Genomic DNA, 24649 nt, shown 5'->3' on the forward strand with positions numbered 1-24649 from the left:
TTCGATCTAATTAATATAAATCGTTTAAATAAACTAATGAATATTATATCGAAGTAAATATCAAATTGTGTATTATAATTATTGTTAGAATTAACAATTTTTAAACTCTTACGAAACGAATCATGTCTCGTCAGATCGTTCGGAAAATAAAACGAAATAAATCCGACCAGAAAATGTTGACTTTTTGATTTGTCGTTTTTTAGAAGAAAAAGAAGAAAAAAAACAAAAACGAAAAAAACTTACTCGACAAATCGAAATGCAATAACGTTTCAACGTTTTAACCCTTTGCACTTTCGAATTATACTCCAATTTTGTTACCATCAGTTTCCCTTTTCCCCCAACGTTTTTTAATATTTTATTTGAAAATTACTTTAACTAAAAAGAAAAAAAAACAATAAGACAATTTAAATTGAATAACAAGGGAAGAGATACAAATTCAATTAAATACTAGTGTTGATTTTCATTTACACATTTATCACTGTATTTTGTAATTATCGAGCGTATGACATCTTTTGAGATAAAAACGAGTGGAAAGGGTTAATTTACGTCAGAACCGTATCTATGTTTATAAAATGTCAATTGATTTTATACGTACAAAGTAAAGTTTTGCTAATCGACAAAAACAATTAACTAAGTGTCTCGATGTATAAATGAAATTACTTTCCGAACGATTCAATATAATATATATTACAGTATAATATACAGTATACAGTATATAGTATACAGTATACAGTATATAGTATACAGTATATAATATACAGTATACAGTATACAGTATATAGTATATAGTATACAGTATACAGTATATAGTATATAGTATATAGTATACAGTATACAGTATACAGTATATAGTATACAGTATACAGAATATAGTATACAGTATACTATATTACAGTATGTATATTTGTTATAGTATACAGTATATATATGTTACCGCAAAAGACGGAAGTTGTTTAATATCAAGATTCACATAGTGAATTGTTAACACATGCCAAAAACGTCGATGAAAGATCGAACATTTAGGTTTTTTCTTATACGTGCATTAATATTTCGGACATAGACCAAACGGTCATGTGAATCTTGACATTATCTAATTTTGGTTTCTAACGGTATAACATGTATATAAATTGAAATAATTCTAGAATAGATAAATAATCATTCTAATCGACATACGTTCTTATCACTCGTATATAACTATCTTATTTAATACATAACGTTGAAGTAACGTTCTTTTATCTACATTTCGATAGGAATGGAAAGATCGATAAAGAATTTTATTTGGGTGTATGTTATACACGTCCTAGTTCTATTACGCTCGTCGGAGCACTATATCGATTAGCACTACCGGGTGTCTACGATATACACACTCACTAGTACACACGTATATTCATATATATATATATATATATATATGTTTTGTGTAAAGCTGGTGTTGCTGTTGGTACTGCAATTGGAACGAGAGATTCTTCTCCCTCGACGAGAATGAATAAGAGAGAAAGAGATAGACTCACGATAAACACACAAAACGATCCTGACCAGTACTCTACGATTTATTACACACGCGTGAATATTAAACGGAATATCGAACGTTTATCATCCTACATAACATATCTTTCATACATACATACACATATATATATAGATGTTTCTATCATTTTTACCATTTTTTACACGTTTACATAATCCTAAATCGAGAAATTCTTTTATCGATAAATAAATAAAACTTAATTAACATAAAATATTTTTATATACGTTTAACTCGAATATTTTTACGAGAGATTGATTATCACATATGTTAATAATTAAATATTATATATATATATATATTGATTAACACATTCGTGATCGGTTTTTTTCAAACGATACGTTTTTTGGTTTGATATGGAATTAATTGAAATATAAACAATATTATTGAACGAAATAGAATAATAATATTAAAGTAATCATTTGACAATCAAATGAACAATATAAAATTGAATATTTAATGACGTAGAATTACGTTAGTAACATTTGAATAGAGAATTTTGAAATAACGTAAGGAAACGTTACATAGAATTGCGTTACCGATTTCAAATGTGTTAAATAACCTAAACAATCGTATTTTTTTAATAATTAACATCCTGAGGATTAACAATAAACATTCCTTCCGCATAAGGACTAGATGATTTAGTTTTAACGAGATGAAATCCTTTATATTTTCTATCAACTTGATCCCCAGCTAAAACAGCCGGATATCTTGGTGGGCACAGACCCAAAAGGTAGGAAAAAAAACCGGGACAAGGCCAAGCCCAAAAACCAATATTCGAGTTAATGGATTCGGCAAAATATTCTGCAGATCGATGATGATTACAACCAAACGGATTTCGATTTTCCCAACAACCGGGTTGATTAATACCACCGTTCATGTAAAAATCAATATGACCGCACGGTTCAACTTTGCCTTGAATAAAAGCATTAGTATGATAAACGTCAACGAAATTAGCATCTGTAGGATCTAATTTGTCTTGTGCACTAGCTGTTACGAATAACGGCATTGCTGGATCCAATCCAGTTATCCTGTCCAATTGATAAGGTTTAAGATAATTAGCTGAGAATGCAGGCACGTGTGCGCCCAAACTGAACCCAATGACGTGTAAATCCTTGGCACCGTGAAACTCTAATCTTCGTATTAATTGTGCGAGACATTCACCAACGTGTTGAACATTGTGAACAGCTATCGGATAACATGGTCCAATAGCTAACCTATGCCAATCGATAGCAATCAAATTGTATTCGCCCTTTTTCAAATATTCATCTCTAACATCGATCAAACTACTCAATTGCATATCAGAATTATACCCGTGAACTATGATTTTCGTTGGATTAGAAGAATCGAAGTTAGTGTCGTCTAAATTCGAATCGGTATCTGATACAACTATACGTTGTCCTTTAAATAAATTTTTTCTAGTATATAAAAAGAACGTCACTTCGTCGTCTGGACAGGTTTGATTGGTGTTCACTAAACAAGGTCCTATGAAGTAATCCTTGCTAATGTCATTGTCCACGTTACCGATCACTATATTGTTACTATCTTCGACAGCTTCGATCTTATTAATTGACAAGATTAAACAAAATACGATAATTGTTAACAATGTGTTTATCGGATTATATCTATTTCTATTTCTTGTCGTATTAATAGTAGTGGTATTCTCGTGAGACGTCATCTTCCAAGATCTTCTTCTCATTGATCCAAGTTTTTTCAAACTTGAGAACAAGTAGTAGAAGAAGAAGAAGAGGAAGAAGCTGCTGCTGCTGCTGCTGTTGCTGTTAATACTGCTGAAGACTTCTCCAGTTATATATCCTCCTCCTTCTTCTTCGTTAATGTTGTTTTTCTTCTTCTTCTCCTCCTCCTCCTCCTCTTCCTCTTCTTCTTCCACCTTCTCCTTATTATTTTTAGCTTGATCTTTCTTCTTATTCTTCGTGTCGTCTTCTTTGAAGTGTAATAAGTGGAACAGAAATAGTAGCAAGTGTAGGACTTTGTCGTACGAGCTTCGCGACGAAACTGTCCACAGTGAAACGTGTTGCTCGTAGCTGCTCAGGGAAACTTCACGATGGATAAGCACGTATCGAGCGCACCTCCACCACGAGCTTCGAATCCCTAAAGAGAGGTACAACAACACACCGATACCGAGACATCTACGATTTTTTAAAAGGACGACGGTCGACCGATCAGTTTTTATGTATGTGTTTGTTTGTTTCTTTGTTGTGTGTATGTGTATATACAGTGCTCAACAAAATAAATTATTAGATTCAATTATAAGATTTATCGTTTCTCAGTGAATATGTTAAATACATGATTTATTGTTTTATTTATATATATATATATATTTTGTTGTCGTAATATTAAATTTGAATACATTGTTTGGAGATTGATTTGACGTATAATAACATTTTTTGTTCTTTTCTGTTTTTTTTTTTATATTAAATTAAATTAATTCAAAGTAGTTTGTAATTAAGAACTTATGCTTTTTATGTATATTTTTAATTGACTTTACATGTAACTCTCGAATATCAAGTTTAAGTATACTGCATGGTGATTGAGTAAACTAATATCTTTTTTGGTGTGCATTTGTTTTTAACTATTAATTATTTTTGTTAAAATATTTAAATATATATATATATATAAACACATTAAAAGTAATTGTTATTTATGCCAATAATACAATTTGTCACTGTATATAGATAATTCATAAATATGATACATACATAAATATTTGAATCTATGAGGTGATTCGATTATAATTATCCAAATTTATATTTTTTTACAAACAAAAAGAAACAAATATTTATTTAATTAAACATACATTTTAAATAAATAAAATCTATTGAAAAAATAAAAATTCATATCGAGACTAATAATTCAATCAAATTCTTATCATATATCTAATATCAAAGATAAGAAATCTTATCTTTGAAAATTAATTTTTATATAAACTATATTGAAAAAATATTAACGTTTAATATAACATATCAAATAATAATTGAATCACCTTATATATGAACTTCCATATACACTGTGATACGTAATGCGTGAAAGTGACGTATGTGTGAGTATGATCATCTACATCTCTTGGTGGATACTAACTAATGTAAGATAGTATAGTTCGATAAAGAACACGTGACGTATAGCACAATTGACAATGATTATGACCGTGACGGTATGAACAGTAAATTAATTCTTGGAATTGTTGTTCTACCAACGTTGACAAATAAGATGATGATTGAACAAAATATTACGTCGAAATTTATCGTTTTTTTTCTTTTTTTAAATGACGATCGATCGGAGGAAGAAAAAATTCTGAACGAATAAAAAAGAAATAAAATAAAATAAAATAAACGAAGTAAGAAACAATGAAGGAAAAAAAAATGTTGTTAACGGGCAGGAATGAATCCTCGTTACGTTTAACGATCCGTTTCATTTCCTTCGTTCCCGTTTGTAGATCGAAATTGGTGCGGTTACGAAATCGCTGGTTGGAAATGGTAATGAGATGCATTTGAAAGAGCGTTTGCGGTTAGAAAGAGAGTAGTCGCACTAGTGAACTGGCCAATTAGAAGTCGATGCCTTTGATTTACACTGCGGACAAGACAATCTCGTTCGCGTGACTAACTATACTAACATCGAAGCTTGCTTTGAATAATGCGATAACTATTTTACTTTCCTTAGATATGTTTTCCAAGTGTTATACACGTGTTAATAGCTATATATGTTCAAAAAAACAAACTAAAAAAAACTGTTCTTTTGGTAAAAAGTTCACTTGTTTTTATAAACATAATTACAATTTTATTAATCAAATCTGACGCGAATTCTATTTCTAGAGAAAAACTTCAAATGAATTTGTTTATATTAAATTGTTTATAACAATATGATAATAATTATATAAACAATGCGTTTAAAAAATCGAGAATAATTTACCTTTTAATACAGTGTTTTTATCAAATCTCTAAGACTATTAGTTCCAAAGATATCCCCACGTAAATTAAAGATGTGGATTGTTTATTTAACAAAAAAGTCATTTTTGTTGGTAACTCTGTATCAATTTGCGTATTTTATTAATCGATCACACGATCCGAATGTTTTGTCTATCAAAATAGGATGAATATAGTTTGAAAGAATTTATTTCATATAATTGTTTATAACAAATTTGTAATTAATTATTAACAATATGTTTAAAACGTAGAGAATATTTTTCCCTTTAAAATGGTGTATTAATCAAGTCTCTACGATTTTTAGTTTCCGAGATATTCCTATATATATGAAATAGGTTTACGTTGACACACTGACCTACATAATTTCATTCAAAGTGGAACAATGACCCAGTGACCTATATAAATTCCAAGAATTTACGCACGCTTACTACTACTACTACTACTATTACTACGAACAGGTGTTGAACGAATTATAAATGAAAATCTTTTTTTCCTTATATCTTCGGAACGGAAAATCGTAGAGACTTGAGCAAAATATCATTTTAAAGCATAATTTACTCTCCATTTATTTAAACAATTCAATTATATTGTTATAACAAAATCAATTTTGTTAATAATTTTTAAAACTTTAATCTTTTCTTCTTTCATGTCTTTAAAACGAAAAATTTAAGAGACTTGATAGAAGCACCATTTTAAAGCATTAATTGTCCTTTATTTATTTAAATAATCCAAAAACATTGTTATAATAAAATTAATATTATTAATTTTTAAAATCGAATTTTCTCTTCTCTTCTTTCTTACCATTTCGTGATAAAGACATAATTAAAATGAAATTATTGGAACTTTTCTTATGATAACGTTAATTTTAATTTGTTTATTTAGAAAAAAAAAAAGTAAACCAGTAATATAAGAAAATCTAAAATCAGAAATATTTTCTCTCGCAATAGGAATAAATTTACGATGAAATAATTAAAATCATATACTGATTTATCACCATTTTGTCGGTTTCTCTTTGTTCTTCCAATCATACGTCTAAACTATGTATAAATCGAGCCACATATAGTCTCATAATGCTGATTAACATGAAAGCTTATTATCGGGCAATTATCGACACACCTAATCGTGTACAATAGGTCTATGCATACTACGATGATGATAATCCTAATTAAAGATGAGAGCTTTATCATTCGGCAATTAGTATCTATTCTTCTATTCTAGATTAGAAAATAATTAGATGAAAAAAAAAAAACACAAAAACATATTTAACAAGATAATTAATAAAACGATAATTGTTATAAGAAACGATAATAATTTTAATAAAAAGTCAAAAACTAACAAGCCAATCACGTTCGTGTCGATTGGAAGAATAATGATTTTAATTTATTAAAAATTTATTATTAAATTCAACATTAAAAATAAATATAAATAAATAAAATTTAATGCAACGAAAAAACGACTATATTAATTATGAATGATTATTAATAATTATTCCCGTATTTGTTTCAAAAGTAAACAATTCGTGAAAGTGGATATCAAATGAAAGAGAAAGAGAGAGAGAGAGAGAGAGAGAGAGAGAGAAAGAGAAACAGAGAGAGAGCGAGATAGAGAAACGTGCCGACAATGTTGGTGAAACTTGTCTCTGCGTTTTCATCGGCTAGGACAATGGTTCTAAACTTTCGCGGTATTACGTTCGGTGAATTTTGATTAGTTTTATAAACACTTTTACATTCAAACAAACGTCCTAATTACGTTCACTACCAAGTAATTATCAATATAAGAAAGTTTATTGACCTACATTATGGCACACTCGTTTTGAATTATTTTCGATTTTTATCAACAATCATAAATATCTTGTTCTTTTTCTAAACCTTCAATTTTGTAAACAACAATTCCGACATATTTTTACGACCTATCGAACATTGATCCAAAATGTTATACATTTTTTTTCTTTTTTAAATCATGTTAGTATAATATTCATATAATATTCTTTTTTAAATAATATTAATAATAAATCATATAGTTTATTATGTTTAATATGATTTAGAAAATTATTAATCATTATTATATATATATTATATTATATTAATTATTAATCATATTAATCATTTTAAATTATATTAATTATAATAAATTATATAACTCTCGCATATATGTGTGTTTTTTTCTTTTACAAAATAAAATCTAGAAAAATAATATTACGAAAAATCATTAGATTTTTATTCGAGTTAAATAGTAATTACTCGAAAAATATTTACAAGAGAATAGAAACTAAAATAAAGAAAAAAAAGAAAAAAAATGAAACACGGAGTATAAAAAGTTAATAATACTTTCGCGTATGAATATCACACTCACAAAAGGAATTTTGTGAAACTCGAAGTTAGTTAATTGCCGTGCAACCAATGCTACCTAAATTATACCGTATTATTGCATTGTTCAAACGAAAGACGCATCGATGCGAGTTAACGTGCGTTTTCCGCATGCGAAATTATTTCGATACCGGTTTAATTGTGATTGTTAGACGTCCCATAATAATTTCATTGATAACAATTGAAATCGATTCGATTTAATAAAAGAAATTTTACATTAGTTGCTCCGACGAGAAAACCTGTTTATTCGAAAATTATTATTCAACGGTAATAAAAAAAGAAAAGAAAAATAATACAAACAAACAAACAAACAAAAAGTAAAGACGAGTAAAAATAAATACGATGAAAAGAAAAGAATAAACAAATGGGAAAAAAAAAAGAGAGAGAAAGAGACTAACTGTAAAGAAGAAATGAGACAAAATAATATTTAAATCTAGTCATAAGTAACTTTTGTATTTTTTTATCAGACATTTATTTCCTTTTCATTAAATAACAACATTTATATTAATTTATTATATACGATATTTGCCAAAACTCTTACATAGACAACTACTTTACTCACAATAACTAATAATTGCTCATTATTACTATTGCACATCTGGTGTGCAACCAGTATTATAGTCTTGGAAATAATCGCTCTCGAATGAGTTAAGTAAACTGCATCGGAAGTTACTTATAACTCTGAATCTAATACTAAAAGGACACTAAAAAAAAAAAAAACAAGTCAAAATAGAAAAATACAAAATTTGTTTTACCATGATAACGGTGGGTGGTAATATGAAAATAAATATATATATATATATACTATTATATTTATATATGATTCTATATATATTCATTATTATATATATATATTAAATTATATTAATTATTAATCATATTAATCATTTTAAATCATATTAATTATAATAAATTATATAACTCTCGCATATATGATTTTTTTTCTTTTATAAATAAAATCTAGAAAAATAATATTACGAAAAATATATATATTTATTAAATATATATATTTTTATAAATATATTATATATATATACATAGAAATAGAAAAAGAACGATAATAGGAGGAAAAACTAAAAGGGACGAAGAAGGAGAAAAAGAAGGACGAAGAAGAGAGGGAGGGGTGTGTAGAAGGAGAAGGAGAAGGAGAAGGAGTAGAAGAGGGGTAGAAGAAGTTGGTAAAAGAAAGACGTACGACGTGACCGAAGCAACCCGCCTCGAATGCCGAAGGGAACGTTTCGTGTAGATTAAAAGACAGCGCCCTAAGGCCTTAATTTCCGTCCTACGAATAATTCAAGCATTTTCTATTTCTCTCTCTCTCTCTCTCTCTCTCTCTCTCTCTCTTTCTGTCTTTCTCATATAAACATATACTCTCTTACTATTTTGTATTCTCTCATTCATTCACTCATTTAATCTCTTTCTCTCTCTCTCTAATTCTCTGTCATTTATTCTCTCTCTAATTCTCTTTCTCGTATTCTCGTACTCTCTCATTCTCTCAGTTTTTCACTCTCTCCTATATTACTTCTTACTTTCTCTCTTAACTTTTCTTATTTTTTTTTACACACACACACACACAGACACACACTTTTTCGCACTCTCTCTTTCTTATTCTCATCTTCTTTCTTACTTTCTTTTATATATTTATTTTAATTTTGTTTTTTTAATTTTCATTCTTTTCGATTTTGTTTACTTTCCCTCTCCGCTCGTTATTTGTTTTTTATTCCACTATACGTTTGCGTATAAAGAAGGGAGATCAACAATTTGATAAATTCCGAGGGGGACAGAGGGGGGACTTCTCTTCTCAAGTTTACACTCGTCGTAGACGCGAAACTCGAATAAATCTTGCAACGTCCTACCCGTTATCAAGTCTACTTCGCTCCATTAAATCGGAGTATTACGACACAGCAACTTTCTCAAAACCCCCCCCCTACCCCACCTCTATATCTTCCATCCTCTCTCTCTTTACTCCTCTACAACCATCCTCTCTCTTTATCTTAGGTAGATGAACGTCGAATAGAAATTTGAAATTCTCTCGCATTAAACCTCCGTAAACTTTGCTGACTTAACACGAATGACTAAACTTTTTTTTTTCTTAATTAATTCTAATTAAATTCTATTCTAGAATTTTTTATTAAATACACACAAACACACATATATATATATGTATATATGTGTATATACGCCAGAAGAATTATTATTATGATTTATCAAGCAAATGATTCGAAATTAAATATGGAAATATTAACGAACGAATATTTTTATGTCTATTAATTCGTTCGTTCGTTCGTTTGTTCACACATTCATTTATTTATTAATTAATATTAAAAAATAATTGTTCATTAAAAGAATTGTCAGGTGGATCTCCTAATATTATATAAAAATGATATTGATGAAAAGTCAAAAGAATCTTGGATTTGTAAACTGGCAAATTTTACAATGATTATCCTTGGTATATGCAAAACGAATAAATATTTGATTTTTAAGCTGGAAACACACACACACACACACACACACACACACACATGCAAAGGTTCGAGCTATACGGGTTTGGTGATCGCGATAGTGCGTCCTTTGATCATTGGCTCGACCCTCGTCCTCTCCTTCCCCGACCCACAATCCTCTTTTCTCTTTCGAAGTGAGGTGGTGGTAATAGTGGGTGGTGGTGATATTTTTCCTCGTGGAAAAACAATATTGCGTATAAATCTTTACAAAAGGAAACGTACAAAACGAAACGAAACACGGGAAAGCAGCTTTTATGTTATAATTATTGGAAAAATATAATTCATTTGTACAATATAATGGAAATTTGTATCAAACCCTATTGTGTAATCCGCAAGGCAAACAAATATCATACGATACGTGTACGTAAATATTTTTAATACGTACATTCAATCATAATAATAATCATAATAATAATAATTATTATGATTTTCTCATTTAAATCCGTTCGTAAAGATTTGTACGCGCGTACAAAAATAAATAAAAAAAAACAAAAAAGATCCTTTTTAAATTATCTAATATTTTTGATGCGTTTAACAAGCAAAATAATAACTACGAGCATAAATATACACACACACACATAGATAGATATTTGTCTCTAAATGGTTTGCGTTAAAGTTAATGATTTTAATTTACTAGAAATATTTTGTGTATATTATCAAATATATACACATGTTACCTGTCAAATTATTAATTATTACATTTATTTGAAATTTTGTGATAAAAATGTAATATACGTTAAAAGGTGTACATTTATTCTCGATAAGTGAAAGGAGGAAACGAAAAAGAATAAAAAAAAAAATTATATAACACCAGACAATGAGAATGACGACGAGTAGAACAACTCGCAACAATAATGACGACATCGAAAACATTGATCGAGCGGCGCGTTCGGGTAAAACGGAGGGTGAATTTTCGTGACTTACATGGGAAGCTGACAGGGGGGTGAGTCTGAGCATTGTGCGCGTTATGGGGGTGCCTCGGGGTCGAGGCTCGTTGTCTACAAAAGCAGAAAACTGCTGCTGTAATCAGACCAGTCATAGACAGGAGCAAGAAAACGAAGGCAGCTGCGAACCAGGTCGTTTGCATGCCCAGGATCGTCGATGCCTCGGAATCTGAAACAAACAATTCATTTTTTTTTAATAATAACTATTCATTAACAATGATATTATATAGAAAAATGTGTCGATCAATCGAATTTATCGAATTTTGTCGAGGAATATAAAGTTTTTAATTAATAAATATAATAAATATATTATATATAAATTAATATAATTATAAATTATAAATTAAATTAATATATAATATTAATATAATTAATTATAATATATAATTAATATATATAATAAATTAAAATTAATATTATTATAAATTAATAAATATATATATTATATTAATGAAAACTTTTCTACATGCAAAGCTTAGTAAAAAAAAAAAAAAAAAATATATAGCGTATGTGTACGTGCGTACGTTTTTATCGTATTGGAAAATGAAATTTGAAATGAAATGAAATAAAATGAAATGAAACGAAATCAATCAAACATCGAATGGAAGAATATATTTGTTTTCCCTTTTTAAATAAATTTGACTAGCAATTTTTCTTAGTTACAAAACAATGGTATTTCGTATTGGAAAATTTGTATTTTATATTTGTGTAACCCCATGTATTTTCCGACACTTCGTCGGAGGTTACAAGAGAACAACATATGTTCGTTCGTACGTTCGTACGTTTGTACGTTCTCGTTCGGTTGGTTTTCGATCAGATTTCCACGATTGAAATCCAATTCTTGCACACGCATACATACGAATCTAATGAGTTTTATCGATCGTTACACGAAACGACGAGAGATTTTCGTAGTAATCTCATTTTCCTGGGCATGTAGTACGAACTGGAATACGAGCCAACGTAAATGGAAGGTGAATATCTCCTTCGTATAAAAGGGAAAAAATGTAATTTTTCCGATCGTTCCAAGCAACGGGCTCTTTGCTTGACGCTAATGCACCGAGATAAACGATTAAATTTTCCTACGAGAATTTAACCGCAATACGGGAAATTGACTTGAACCGAATCTATCTAATGCGTTTACACGTGTTTTTAACAAACAACTGTTACGAAATAAAAAAGTAATTACAAAGGAGAAAATACACATCCTATTTATTTTATAAATCACACGCAACTTGTATAAAAGTAATCTTGTATAAAATTATAATTTAATGTGTTATTAAAAATTAATGAAAAAAAAAAAAAATACATTTATCGAACTGTAATATTTTTTTGTCCCTAAAAATATAATATAATATATATATATATATATATATATAAAATTTCGAATATTATTATTATATGAATAAAAATCTGCTTTAAAAAAATTTAGTTGAAAAAGAAATCAAAATAATTAAATTTTGCCAATAATTCAAATAATTACAAATATTATTATATAAATATGATTTGAATAAATTTGACGTAATACGTAATAGAAATGTGTATTTATTAAATGCATAGTAGTATAATGTAACACATAGATTTAGTTAGTAAAAGAGAATGAATGAAAATGTTGGGGAACAAGTATATTGTATTCCGTTGGTCGATAATAGGATATAGTTTCTTTTCTCCCCGGGAAACTATAAACACGCAGGTTAGTTTCGTTATACGAAGAAAGATCGATGATATAACCTAGACGAGAAGGTACAACTGAGTACTGTGACACGAACTCACTTCGTGGTATTACATTTTGTAACGATTACGGAACACGAATGATACCGAAGCTTTTTCCCTTGTATATGCGTTAAGGTAACTTTAATGTTTTATGACGTAAACATGTTTCGAATCTGGTCGATAGGAAAAAAGTGTAAACAGAGGTAGAAAAATAGAAGAGGAAAGAAGAACAAAAAAGAAAGTAAGTGAGAGACTGAGAGAGAGAGAGAAAGAGAGAGAGAGAGAGAAAGGGAAATGAAGGATAAAAAATAATAAATAATAAATACACAGAATATATAAAAAAAAATTTACGAATGAAATTCGTAAATCTCTTCTCTCTTTCTTTTTCATTTTTCTACTTTTAAGTAAAATACAAAAAATCTGTTCGTTAAAAATAACAGAATAGCATCTTCTCTCCGACGTTTCGTGTAGATCTTTTTATAAATGATTTTTTTTTTTTTTAATTTTATTCGTGTTGTCTTAAAGTTGGAAGAATGATATTACAATGACTAATGTTAGAACGTTTAATAATATGTTAGAAAAAAATAATGTATTATATAATATTTTACTTATGTAAATTGAATTATGAAAAATATACAAATTATTATATATATATGAAATAACAAACAATTGTTTTAAAGAGATGTCAAACATAGAATGTAGAAATTTGTAACAAAGTTTATTATGAATTTGTAATTAAATTAAATGTTAACATATTACATATATATGCACACACACGCACGCACGCACGCATATACACGTGTGGGTGTAACATGCAACGTACAACATAAATTTCTACAATATAGAGATGTTACAATGAATTAAATTAAATAAAATCAAATATCCCCATACGGTTGCAGGATACTCGAATAAATGAGATTAATTAAATGATAGCATATATTAATTCCAAAAAAAAAAAAAAAATAAAAAGAAAAGAAAAAAATTATTTAACAAACTTACTGGCACAGAGAGTGGAGGTTGCTTCATCGGAACCATCGCCACAATGATTGACACCGTCGCAAAGTAGATCCGTTTCTATGCAAAATTCGTTTTGAGTACAACGAAAATCCTTGCAGGTGTGTTCTGTAAAAAAAAACAATGCACAGAATATTTTTCATCCAAATTTTTATTCAATTTTTGTTTGTATCTTTCCTCGTTTTAAGGAATGATTGAGTGAGTGAGTGACAGAGACAAAGAGAGAGAGAGAGAGAGAGAGAGAAGTAATGAGGAAGTGGTGTGAGGTGGAGTAAAAAAAAAAAAGAAGAAAATATCACGGTTTGTCGACAGGTAGGGTAGTAGTTGCTACCCTCATTGAGGGGTCGCACAACCCCTCGACTCGAGGACCCTCCGTCAGGCGTCGAAGCTTGAATGATAGGCTAGTTTGAAAACGTGCACACTGTACTTTTGGATTAAAGTTTTCTATAAAACTGATTTTCGATTAGATATATAGAGAGATAATTTAAATGGATCGAACGATAAGGTAAGTAATATTTATATTAGCCTTTTTATTTTTCTTTTTTTTTTTTTTCGGAAAGATCACGTTCATAAATGACAAAAATATATATCTACTTAAGAAAATATTAATTCGTAATACAACAACATTTGTGTAAAGAATTTCATTTGAGAATATATATATTTTTTTATTAAAATAATTAATAAGAAAATAATTTCGATATATAAATAATATTGTAATAATATTTTCAAAAAAGATAATTTAATAAATATATTTCTATATTATATATAAAAATAACAAATGACATTACAACAATCGTTGTGTAACTATATTCTTTTATTGTTAAATATTATTTAATAAATAATAATTTGCTTCCCTCTCTCTCTCTCTCTCTCTCTCTCTCTATCTTCTTATTATTATTTATTAACGACACTATTATCTTAAACTTGTCTCTTTAATTTCATGATCCTTTTTATATTCTTAACTTTTCTCGATAATTTATTAAAAATGTCAATACCCTTCGAAAAGAAGAAAAATAAAACAAAATGAGAAAGAGAGAGAGAGAGAAAGAAAGAAAGGGGGAGGGGGATAACTTTTCAACTTTACAAGCACGATTCATGCCTACCACTTCTTTTATCTCCACCCTTTCCCCCCCTTCTTAGTATTATCTGTCAAGAAGCTTATTGCTTACCCCCACCACCGAACCATCTTTTTATCTCTTTTATCGAAGCTTCGATTTTTTTCATCTCTTTCGAAATCTTTCTTCCACTTTCTTCGACTTTTTATTCTTTTCTTTTTTTATTTGTCATCTTCCTTTTATTCTCCCCCTCTCTCTCTCTCTCTCTCTCTCACTTTTTTGCTACCTGCGTCTTATGTTACTTAGTTTTTTTTCTTCCTCTTTTTTTTTCAATTCTCAATTAACATTATATCTCTCTCGGATAATATAATAGTATTAAATAAAATTAATGGAGAGAAATAATAATCGGATCTGATATCGATAGATTGGTTAAATTAAAATGAATGGGGAGTTTAGTGCATGATTCCAAAGCATCGGATTTAAATTCCTCCCCCCCCCAAAATGTTCTCTTAATTATTATTATTTAATCTCGAAATTGTTGATAATATTATCATCGTCTCTCGTTTTCATCCTTTGGTAAGAGTCGTTTATATTTCCAATAAATTTTACACCCATATATACGCGCATACAACACATATACGATTAAATTTAATGATACGTGAAATGTATTTTATTATGAAAATATATCAGAAAAATAAAGAATATATACACTGTTTCAAAAAATGAAGCCAAAATGAAAAAGAAACGTGAAAAAGTTTAATCAGGAAAAATAAAGAAAGATAAAGGAAGAGAGAAGAGAAAGGGGGGGGAATAACAAAGGAGAGGTAAGAGAGAAAAATAAGAAAAAAAACCATAAAATGAAAAAAGAAGAAGAAGAAAAAAAGAACGGTTGATGAAAAAGTTAAGCCGAAGTTTAAATAACTGGTAAATAACTTTATAGTGAAAATCTTATCGGATACGTGGGGGCGGCTTCTAGTATAATATTATAACGTCGTTTCTCCTTCATTGTACGCTTCCTATGTTTTTCATTCTTCTATTTTTCTTTTTTTTTTTTTTTGTTTTTACCTTTATTTTTCTTTTCTTTTTTTTTTTTTTCATTAACGTCGTGTGTGCAGCAGCTTTTAGAATATATGGAAATCTGGTAGAGATGGGGAAAGAGTTAAAAAGAAAAGAAAGAAAGAAAAACTACAAAAATGAGTAAAAGAGAGAGAGAAAGAGATGGGATACTGTGACTGCATCTAGGTAGATATACGTAATCAGGATGAAAAAAAAAGAAAAAAAAGAAAGAAAAGAAAAGGAAAGGAAAAGGAAAAAAAGAAAAATTACGGACGTGTATACTCTCGTAATTTTGTCACATATAACGAGACGTATACATATACAGGGTGTCCCATTTAAATAAATCCACTTAAATATATCTTCGAAACTATCGATGGTGGACAAAAATGTTTTTGTTAGAATAAAGTTGAATGGTTTAAAGGAAACATATTATTTGATATTATTATTCAAATATTATTAGTTTGTTTAGTAGGCGGACATGTAAAGGTAAAACACGATGAATCAACTTTGATTTTATGATTAAGTACAATTACATATTTTATAATGTACCAATTCGTGCAGGTTTTTAGCCTTTATCGGTCGTAAATCGAAACTCGCTTCCTTAATAAATAATTGTTAATTAAATAATTAATAATCTCATATATATATATATATATATTTGTAATTCTTCTTCGAAAAAGTAAATAATTTCTAACGATAATTTTATTCTTACAATACTGAAAATTTGTGTGCATATTTTGCCGAAATCAGTTACAACATAAATGAAAATCGCGTAAAAAAGAGCTGATAACCGATTAGGATTAATCCTTGTATAAAAGTACCGAATCACTTATGACGATGTGTGTTTTTATGTAATAAAATATATATATGTAAAAATACACACACACACACATATTTTTCGATTATAATAAGTCCCGTGTCTTTAATCTTTTCATTCTTTCTTTGTCGATCTTCTATTGAAAACGATCCTTATCAAAAAGTTTCCTCCTCACATCCGTCTTAATCCCTGGGATCTGCCCTTTTTAATAACGCATCCCTTTTTGTCAGTGAAATGCACGGGAAGTCGGTGCCTTTAAATGTGCTCATTAAGCTTACTCGTTATCACGGTCGGTGATATCGGATATCCGATAAATCGTACAGCGAATGCGTGTTGGAAAAAAATCTCTTTGAAAGAAAGAAAAGAATTTGAAGAAAAATGAATAAAAAAAATGAAAAGAAAAAAAAAGAGAAAAAAAAAGGAAAGGAAGTAGAAAATCTTCTACTATATAATATATTTCAAGAACCTCGGGTAAAAATCTCGACGAAATTATTCACCGGACGACGCTCGCCTAAGTCATCTTCTAAATCATCCGTCTTTTTTCTTTTTTTTTTTTTTTAAATATAATTTTTTCAATTTTTCTCCTTTCTTTATTTTTCATCGAAATTTTAATCACACCAAATTCATCAAGCACGATATTAGTTTTAAAATGTTTTTCATTAATTTAAGAAACATCTTCAAGAACAATTCAACAATCACATATTTTTATAAATCATTTCACGTTCGACAAATAGAATTTTTGAATTTGTTTGATAATTAAATCGATGATTTAATCTGATCGTAATTTCGAAGAATAATATTTTGTTTAATTAATTATAAAAAAAAAACATTGTAATATTTTAAACAGACACGAGCAGTTATTTGAACCACGACAATTTTGTAAAAAATAAAAAAGAAGAGAAAAAGCAAAATATACGACAGACAGATGATCAATTATTAACTCGTTCAATAATATAATTTAATTAATTAATAAACTAACAACGAGAAGTTTCATATATAATAAGGAAGAAATGAACAATGTCATATGACTGTTGTAGGTAAATAACAACATGGAATATTATTCAAACTCAAATAATGATCCACTTGATCGTATTCCAATACTACTATTATTATTTATATATAGGTATATATGTGTGCATATATATATATATATATATATATATATATATATGAGATTTGAACTTATCGTTAACGTAGAAAGAGAGAGAGAGAGAAAACAGAAGCGAATTCGTCGAATAATCAAACTGCATGACGACCACTGAAGCATCGGCTAATTTCATTAATTAATAGCTCGTTCACAGAATAATCCTGTCTCATCGATTCGTTCGCATTTAAAACGCACATTCGAAGTAATATTTATCTACATATACTAACGTGTACATCTACACATACACACACACATACACATTACCAATCAAAAATCGTATATACCGATAAATTTATTTAACAAATCGAAAAACTTTTTAAACAAACATTTACCAGCCTTTTTTTAAAACATTAATGACACTTGTGTATACTTTTCATATACTTATGAATATAAATGACGTTAATTAAAATAAATAATATATATATGTAGTAATCAATTAATTTCGTACAACTTACATTAAATTCCAAATGTTGTTAACTCGAAGAAAATACGTTTAAACACTTGATGTTTATAACACGACGAATGAAACAGAACTGATCGTCTCGTAACATCTCGTGTCCTTATCGGCAAACATAATACTTCGTAAAAGTATACACACGTACACGGATACACCAAGGACACGTAGCAAATGATACGTATTGTTAATCATAGGCTCTATTATATAAACAAAACATACTTCTATGTTTTTTCTTTTTTCTCTTTCTAATTTACAATTTTTATCCGTATTAAGTATTTTATTCTTTATTTTTATTTTTTCAAAGTTCTTATTGTTAGCAATTTATGATAAATAACAAATCAAATTTAACTCGTGAATTTATACGTGAAAATATATTATTTCAATTAATAATTTACGTAATTTTTTTTTATTTCTTTTTTGACGAATCAAACTATTCTTGTTACTACAAACGCATTAATTATTTTCTCTCTCTCTCTCACTCTTACAAATATCCCATTTCTCGAAATATGTATACGTAGAATTTCAATACTTTTTTGATTGATAGTGTATAAGATTTCATAAGTATTATCTATATATATATATATGAGCCGTTTATTTTGAAAGTGGCCTAACTCCATATAACCTTAAATTGAGATATTTAAAGGTTTGCGTTTCAATGCAATTAAAAATATACGTAAAGAATAACAATGAGTTATGTTGCTTAAGTGTATCTAAAGGTGTTCAATTTACAGTTCCTATTAAAATAATGGCAATTATTAAGTGAATAATATGCATTTTCTTACCAAAAATGGAGTTAGGCCACTTTCAAAATTAACAACCAGATTCGTTATAAAATTTGAAGGAACCGAAGTCCATTCAACATAATTTAAGATGCTTCAAATTGCGAAAAAACAATACTTATTTTATGTTACATATCTTTATAACACTTTAAAAACATAAATTATGCGATTCAAAATATTTTTTGCAAAAATAAATTACAAAACAATTTTCTACTCATCTACATTTTGTGTATGTGAAAGGGATTTAAAGAAATCATGATGTTCCGGTGGTATATATCGTAATAAGTCAATTATGTCCTTGAATTTTGTGGTTGTAATTTGTCTTATATTTTTATACAGTGGTGTCAATACAATATTTTCGAACTTTCTTGGTCTACCCCGATGTGGTATTAAATTCAGGACTTTCAAATTTTCGTTCTCATTCATTGATGTCTTATAGAAAATCTTATTCATTTTTGACAAAACGCATCCAACATATTTTTAACCAGTTTATTGGTTCTCCGTTAGAATTCTTGACCCTTTTAAAAATTGCGTCTTCTAATAATTTTGTTGATACAAAATCTTCTTGTCTTATTTCATGTACAATAAAGTTATTACCTTTCCGACACTTTTTGATAATATTGTAATACTCTCGGGGGACAAACAGTAAATTATTTTTTTTTAATGCCATTTCTACCACACCAAAATCTCTACTCCTAATGGAGTTAGGCCACTTTCAAAATAAACGGTTCAGTGATTCAACTAACTCTGAAAACTTTTGTGTCCAGAATTACCGTATTTACTCGGAATATAAAAAATCTTAAATGCTTTATTGATAGATAATTTGAAGCTGTACATGTTACCGTGGGTAACCGGAAAAAAATGAAAAGTGGAGTTAGGCCACTTTCAAAATAAACGGCTCATATATATAAAAAAAAAAGAAAACCAAAGAACCGTGCTTAGATTCGACGTGAAATTTATACATTTTTTGTATATTAGAATAAAATTTACATCGATGATAAATAACTCAGAATTTATAGGTGTGTATAGTCATATAGTGATGCTATAGGTCATACATTTTTCTTTTTTATTTATGTGTGTGTGTGTGTGTGTGTATGTGTTCAAAGAATAAAAGATGAAAGATGAATTTTCAACGAATCGATTCAACTTGAAAGCACACATACATACATACATATATTCGAAAAAGCTTTATCTTCTTTTTCTTCTTCTTCTTTTCGCGCTATTATGACCTAAATTCTGACTTTTATTCTAAACTCAAATATAATCTGTCGACAAAGTTGATCGTTGATTCGCGTGTAGAGAAGTTAGCATATATGTGTGTGTGTGTGTGTGTGTGTCTCGAGTTTACTTGAAGGAAACTTCGTAAGAGTTGCGTCGACGTTTAGGTTAATAATACGTCGATGAAACGATATACAACAATGTGATAATAACTAGAAGAATTTACTATGAATAGAAACTATGAATAGAACTATCTTAAAGAGAACGATGAAAGATTCATTTCAACTTCTATTTCATTCATAATATTTCGTCAATAATCATTTCTAAGATTTATAATGCGAGAAAATATATTAATAAAAGTAAATCATTAATAATAATATGTCTTTTAAATAATTTCTATCTAAAAAAAATGATTATTATTATTATTAATTATAATAAAAATATTTTTTTACAATTAGTATATTCATTTATTGTTCCGTTCATTCTAACTTTTTGATAATAATTATATAAAATATTTTTTGATAATAATTATATAAAATTCGTACGAATATAATAATTATCGTAATAAAGAGATTATTCATTTGATTATTTTATTTCATTTATTTCAACAAATTAAAAAATATCCCGTTAAATTACGTTAATACAAATATACATATATATATCCCAACTGTTATATGTACTTTTCTTTATTTATTCAAACTTTGATATTAATATTACAAATTTTCTACGTATGTTATAACCACCGTCGTTAAAAAAAAAAAAAGAATCATTTATTATTCGTTTCATCGTTTCATTCGTAATTATTTTGTCAACGATAATATATCTACGACAATAATTCGTCGTAATTATTGTTAATTAAATAATTATTATTAATTATTAATAAATTAGTAATTATTAATTAATAGTATTAATAGTAATTATTAATTAAAAAAAAGAAAAGAAAAAAAATAAAGAAACCAAATATATCTTTTGACAATTGCTATATCTCGCGACCTCTTATTCTAATTTGAAATTTAATTCTTTTACTTTTCATTTTTAAAAGTCACTAAAGGTAAAAAAGGGCTCTCGTAAAAGTGTCAGCAAAGAACGGAAGGAAATTTCAGCAATGATGTATGCACACCCTTCGTGTTCGTCACTTCGAAAAGCTTCCACCACCCCCTTTTACTTTTTTTTTCTTTTCTTTTCTTCTTCTTCTTCTTCTTCTTTTTTTTTGTTCCTCATTCTAAGAACTTTTCTTTATCACTAGATCGAATTCGACGGCACGCTAAGTATGTATATAAGTACGTATGTGTGTGTGTGTGTGTATATATACATATGTGTAAGAGCAATATTTTTTATCATTTTATTTTTATTAATACCCTTCTACCTATCTTTATTTTTATTACAAATTAAATTGCCTGACCACTGAGAGAGAGAGAGACAGAGAGAGAGAGAGAGAGAAAGAGAGAAGACAAAGTACCAAACGAGATAAAAGATATACACGAAAAGATAAAAAAAAAAATTTACATTTTACTCGTTTCTCCCTAGGAAATCCCTGGGAAAACAAAAAACCGAATTGGGAAATAAAAAAAAAAATTAGATTAAAACCGCAATACCACTTTTCTTTTTCCTCTATTGAGATTTCAAAAAGTATGGTGAACGATTAGATAAAAAAAAAAAAGAAGAAAGAAAATATTACAGAAAAGAAAAAGGAAAAACCTCGCAGCCAGTGCTTTTTATTATTATTATTATTATTACATCGTAGTAAAATCATGTTCGTCGATCGATCGACCTAATTACAGTTTTACCTTTCTATGGTAGTTCCTACGAAAAGAAAAAGTAAAAAAAAAAAAATTAGAAAAAATGTACATGTTAAAAAAAAAAGTCACGAGCTTCTATCTCGAATTAAATTATATGGGATCTTGAAAATACGATATTACGTAAGAATATTATCGTAAGAGAAAAAAAATCATCACAAATCGTTGATTATCGAAATAAAAAAAAAACGAAAAAGAAAAGAAAAGATAATATCGAGATGGGAAGAATAAAAATGAAAAATAAACGGTAAAAGGAAAATGATTTTTTTGAATAATAATCGATAATACTGATTAATTATGTAATATTATAATAATAATAATAATAATAAAAAGAAAAAAAAGAAAAAAATCAAGATACGAGGGAATAAAATCAACGTGAACGTGATAGAAAATTGATTTCAAAGCTAATAATATTAATCGTTAGACGAAGAACGTAATAACAATAACAATTTTAATTAGTCAAACTGTGTAACAACGAGTGGAGGTGTAATTATATGCAATTGCGAAATAATATGACAAACTTTGAAGAAGCAATTTTCGTTAGATGTAACACGTAACCCATGATAGTTTATATTACGAAGTGAGGCATCGTATAAATGCATAAACACATTATTTGATTATACCAAGATATTCTATAGCATGTTCAGGGAATAGTACGGAAACTTAAAAGAGAGATAGAGATAGGTATGATAGATATGAAAATAGAAACAAGGATAGAAGATCTTGTTGTATGAAGGGTGAAATCTGAATGCCTTAAGAGAAAGAGAGAGAGAGAGAGAGAATTTACGTGCATGGGAATGTGTATATATATGTGTGTGTGTGTGTGTATGTGTGAGAGAGACATTCATATAGAAATTATTCCCCACCACTTCAACCCATTTCCATTTCACCCTAATTCACCATCATTCAAGGAACGATCTTCTGATGAATATCTCGCTTCAATGAAAATATACAATGACAAAAGATATAAAAAAGATGAAATTGAGTTAAGGAGTTATACCTAGTTAGAAATTTCCAAAAAATTGATTTGTTCTTTTTTGTATTTTCGGATTGTACATGATTTGATGTATATTCTCTGAAAATTTCATAATATATTTTATTTATATAATATAATGATAAATAAAATATTTTGTATTAATAATTATAAAGAAAAATTTAATAGAACGTTTTATTTATTGCCTAAGTAGATTCGATATAAAATTTCTTTTTGATAAAAATGAATATCAATTGCATGTTTTTGACATATGTTCGATAAAATTCGAATAAAATAGGAAATAACCAAAACGAAAGAGGGGATAAAATTCATATTTGGAGAATATCGTTAAGTCGATTCTTTTGTGACAATAACGAAACATTAAATCCAAATAATTTATTCCATATACTGTAAAAGAATAATATATTAAATAATAAATTAAATATATGAATGACAATATATGAGAACATATAAAAATGTAATTACATTTAATATTATAATTTAATATTCCGTGAAAGAGGATTTGAAAAGGAAAAAAGGGAGGGGGGCGGATTTTATTGAAAGCAAATTTCATTGATAAATAAATGATACCGATACGAGATAGGATATGAAAAATAATTAGGATAAATATTCGAATAAAATATAATTGACTCTAGTCAAATAAAATGAAATGAAAAATAAAAATATACGAAGAAATTCAAAAATTTCGTTCAAATGGTTGCACGGATAACGACCATCCTCTCCCCATCCACTCCTCACCCCCCCTCCCGCCTATATCGAGTAGAAAAGGTCAAAATGGAGTCAATTTTAAGGAAGAACGTTTTATTATGGTGGTTCGTTGGTAGCAGGAATTACGAGAAGAGGATTGACTTTAATGTCAGGATTAGGAGCTGCAAACCGAAACCCGAAGGATAATCCCTAACGGGGCGGAGTCAATTAAGTCAAGCTAAGGTATCCTATACTCTAAGGATATCCCTTTGGAATCCTTGAAATCGCTCTTCAGGATCAAGCATGTCGGACTGTTCCTATCGATTCGATCGCCATCTCGTTCCTTCTTTTTCCTATATACTACTGTTACTTATCTATCTTACTCTATCAATCCATTTATCTATCTATCTATCTCTCTCTTTCACGTAATCCTTAATTGTTATTTCACTTTAATAAACGAACCAAAAATTTTTACAAAAAAGTAACTGACTCAAACATACGAATAATGATATTATGTTTTTGGTCGGTAAAATAAAATACGATTATTTAGAAATATGGTCTGTTTTAAAATCTTATTTCTATCTTTCTCAAAAAAAGAGAAAAAAGAAAAAAAATAATAAGAAATATAAAAATGATTTTCGG

At 28.2% G+C, this 24649-nt stretch overlaps 1 protein-coding gene across 2 annotated transcripts in view; it reads right to left on the reverse strand.

Annotated features, from left to right (window-relative positions):
- Positions 1–1532: 1532 nt before the first annotated feature.
- The window catches only part of LOC122518047, a 151283-nt gene continuing 128166 nt past the window's right edge, over positions 1533–24649 (reverse strand). For both annotated transcript variants that reach the window (XM_043636717.1, XM_043636725.1), the window contains exons 4-6: positions 13987–14109; positions 11258–11446; positions 1533–3637 (exon numbers count right to left, since the gene is read on the reverse strand). In XM_043636717.1, the coding sequence (XP_043492652.1) occupies positions 2106–3637; positions 11258–11446; positions 13987–14109 (1844 nt within the window). In that variant the 3' untranslated portion in view covers positions 1533–2105. The remainder of the gene's footprint in view (positions 3638–11257; positions 11447–13986; positions 14110–24649) is intronic.

Source organism: Polistes fuscatus, unplaced genomic scaffold, assembly GCF_010416935.1.
Source record: "Polistes fuscatus isolate 324 unplaced genomic scaffold, CU_Pfus_HIC Scaffold1, whole genome shotgun sequence".
In the NCBI taxonomy this organism is placed as follows: domain Eukaryota; kingdom Metazoa; phylum Arthropoda; class Insecta; order Hymenoptera; family Vespidae; genus Polistes; species Polistes fuscatus.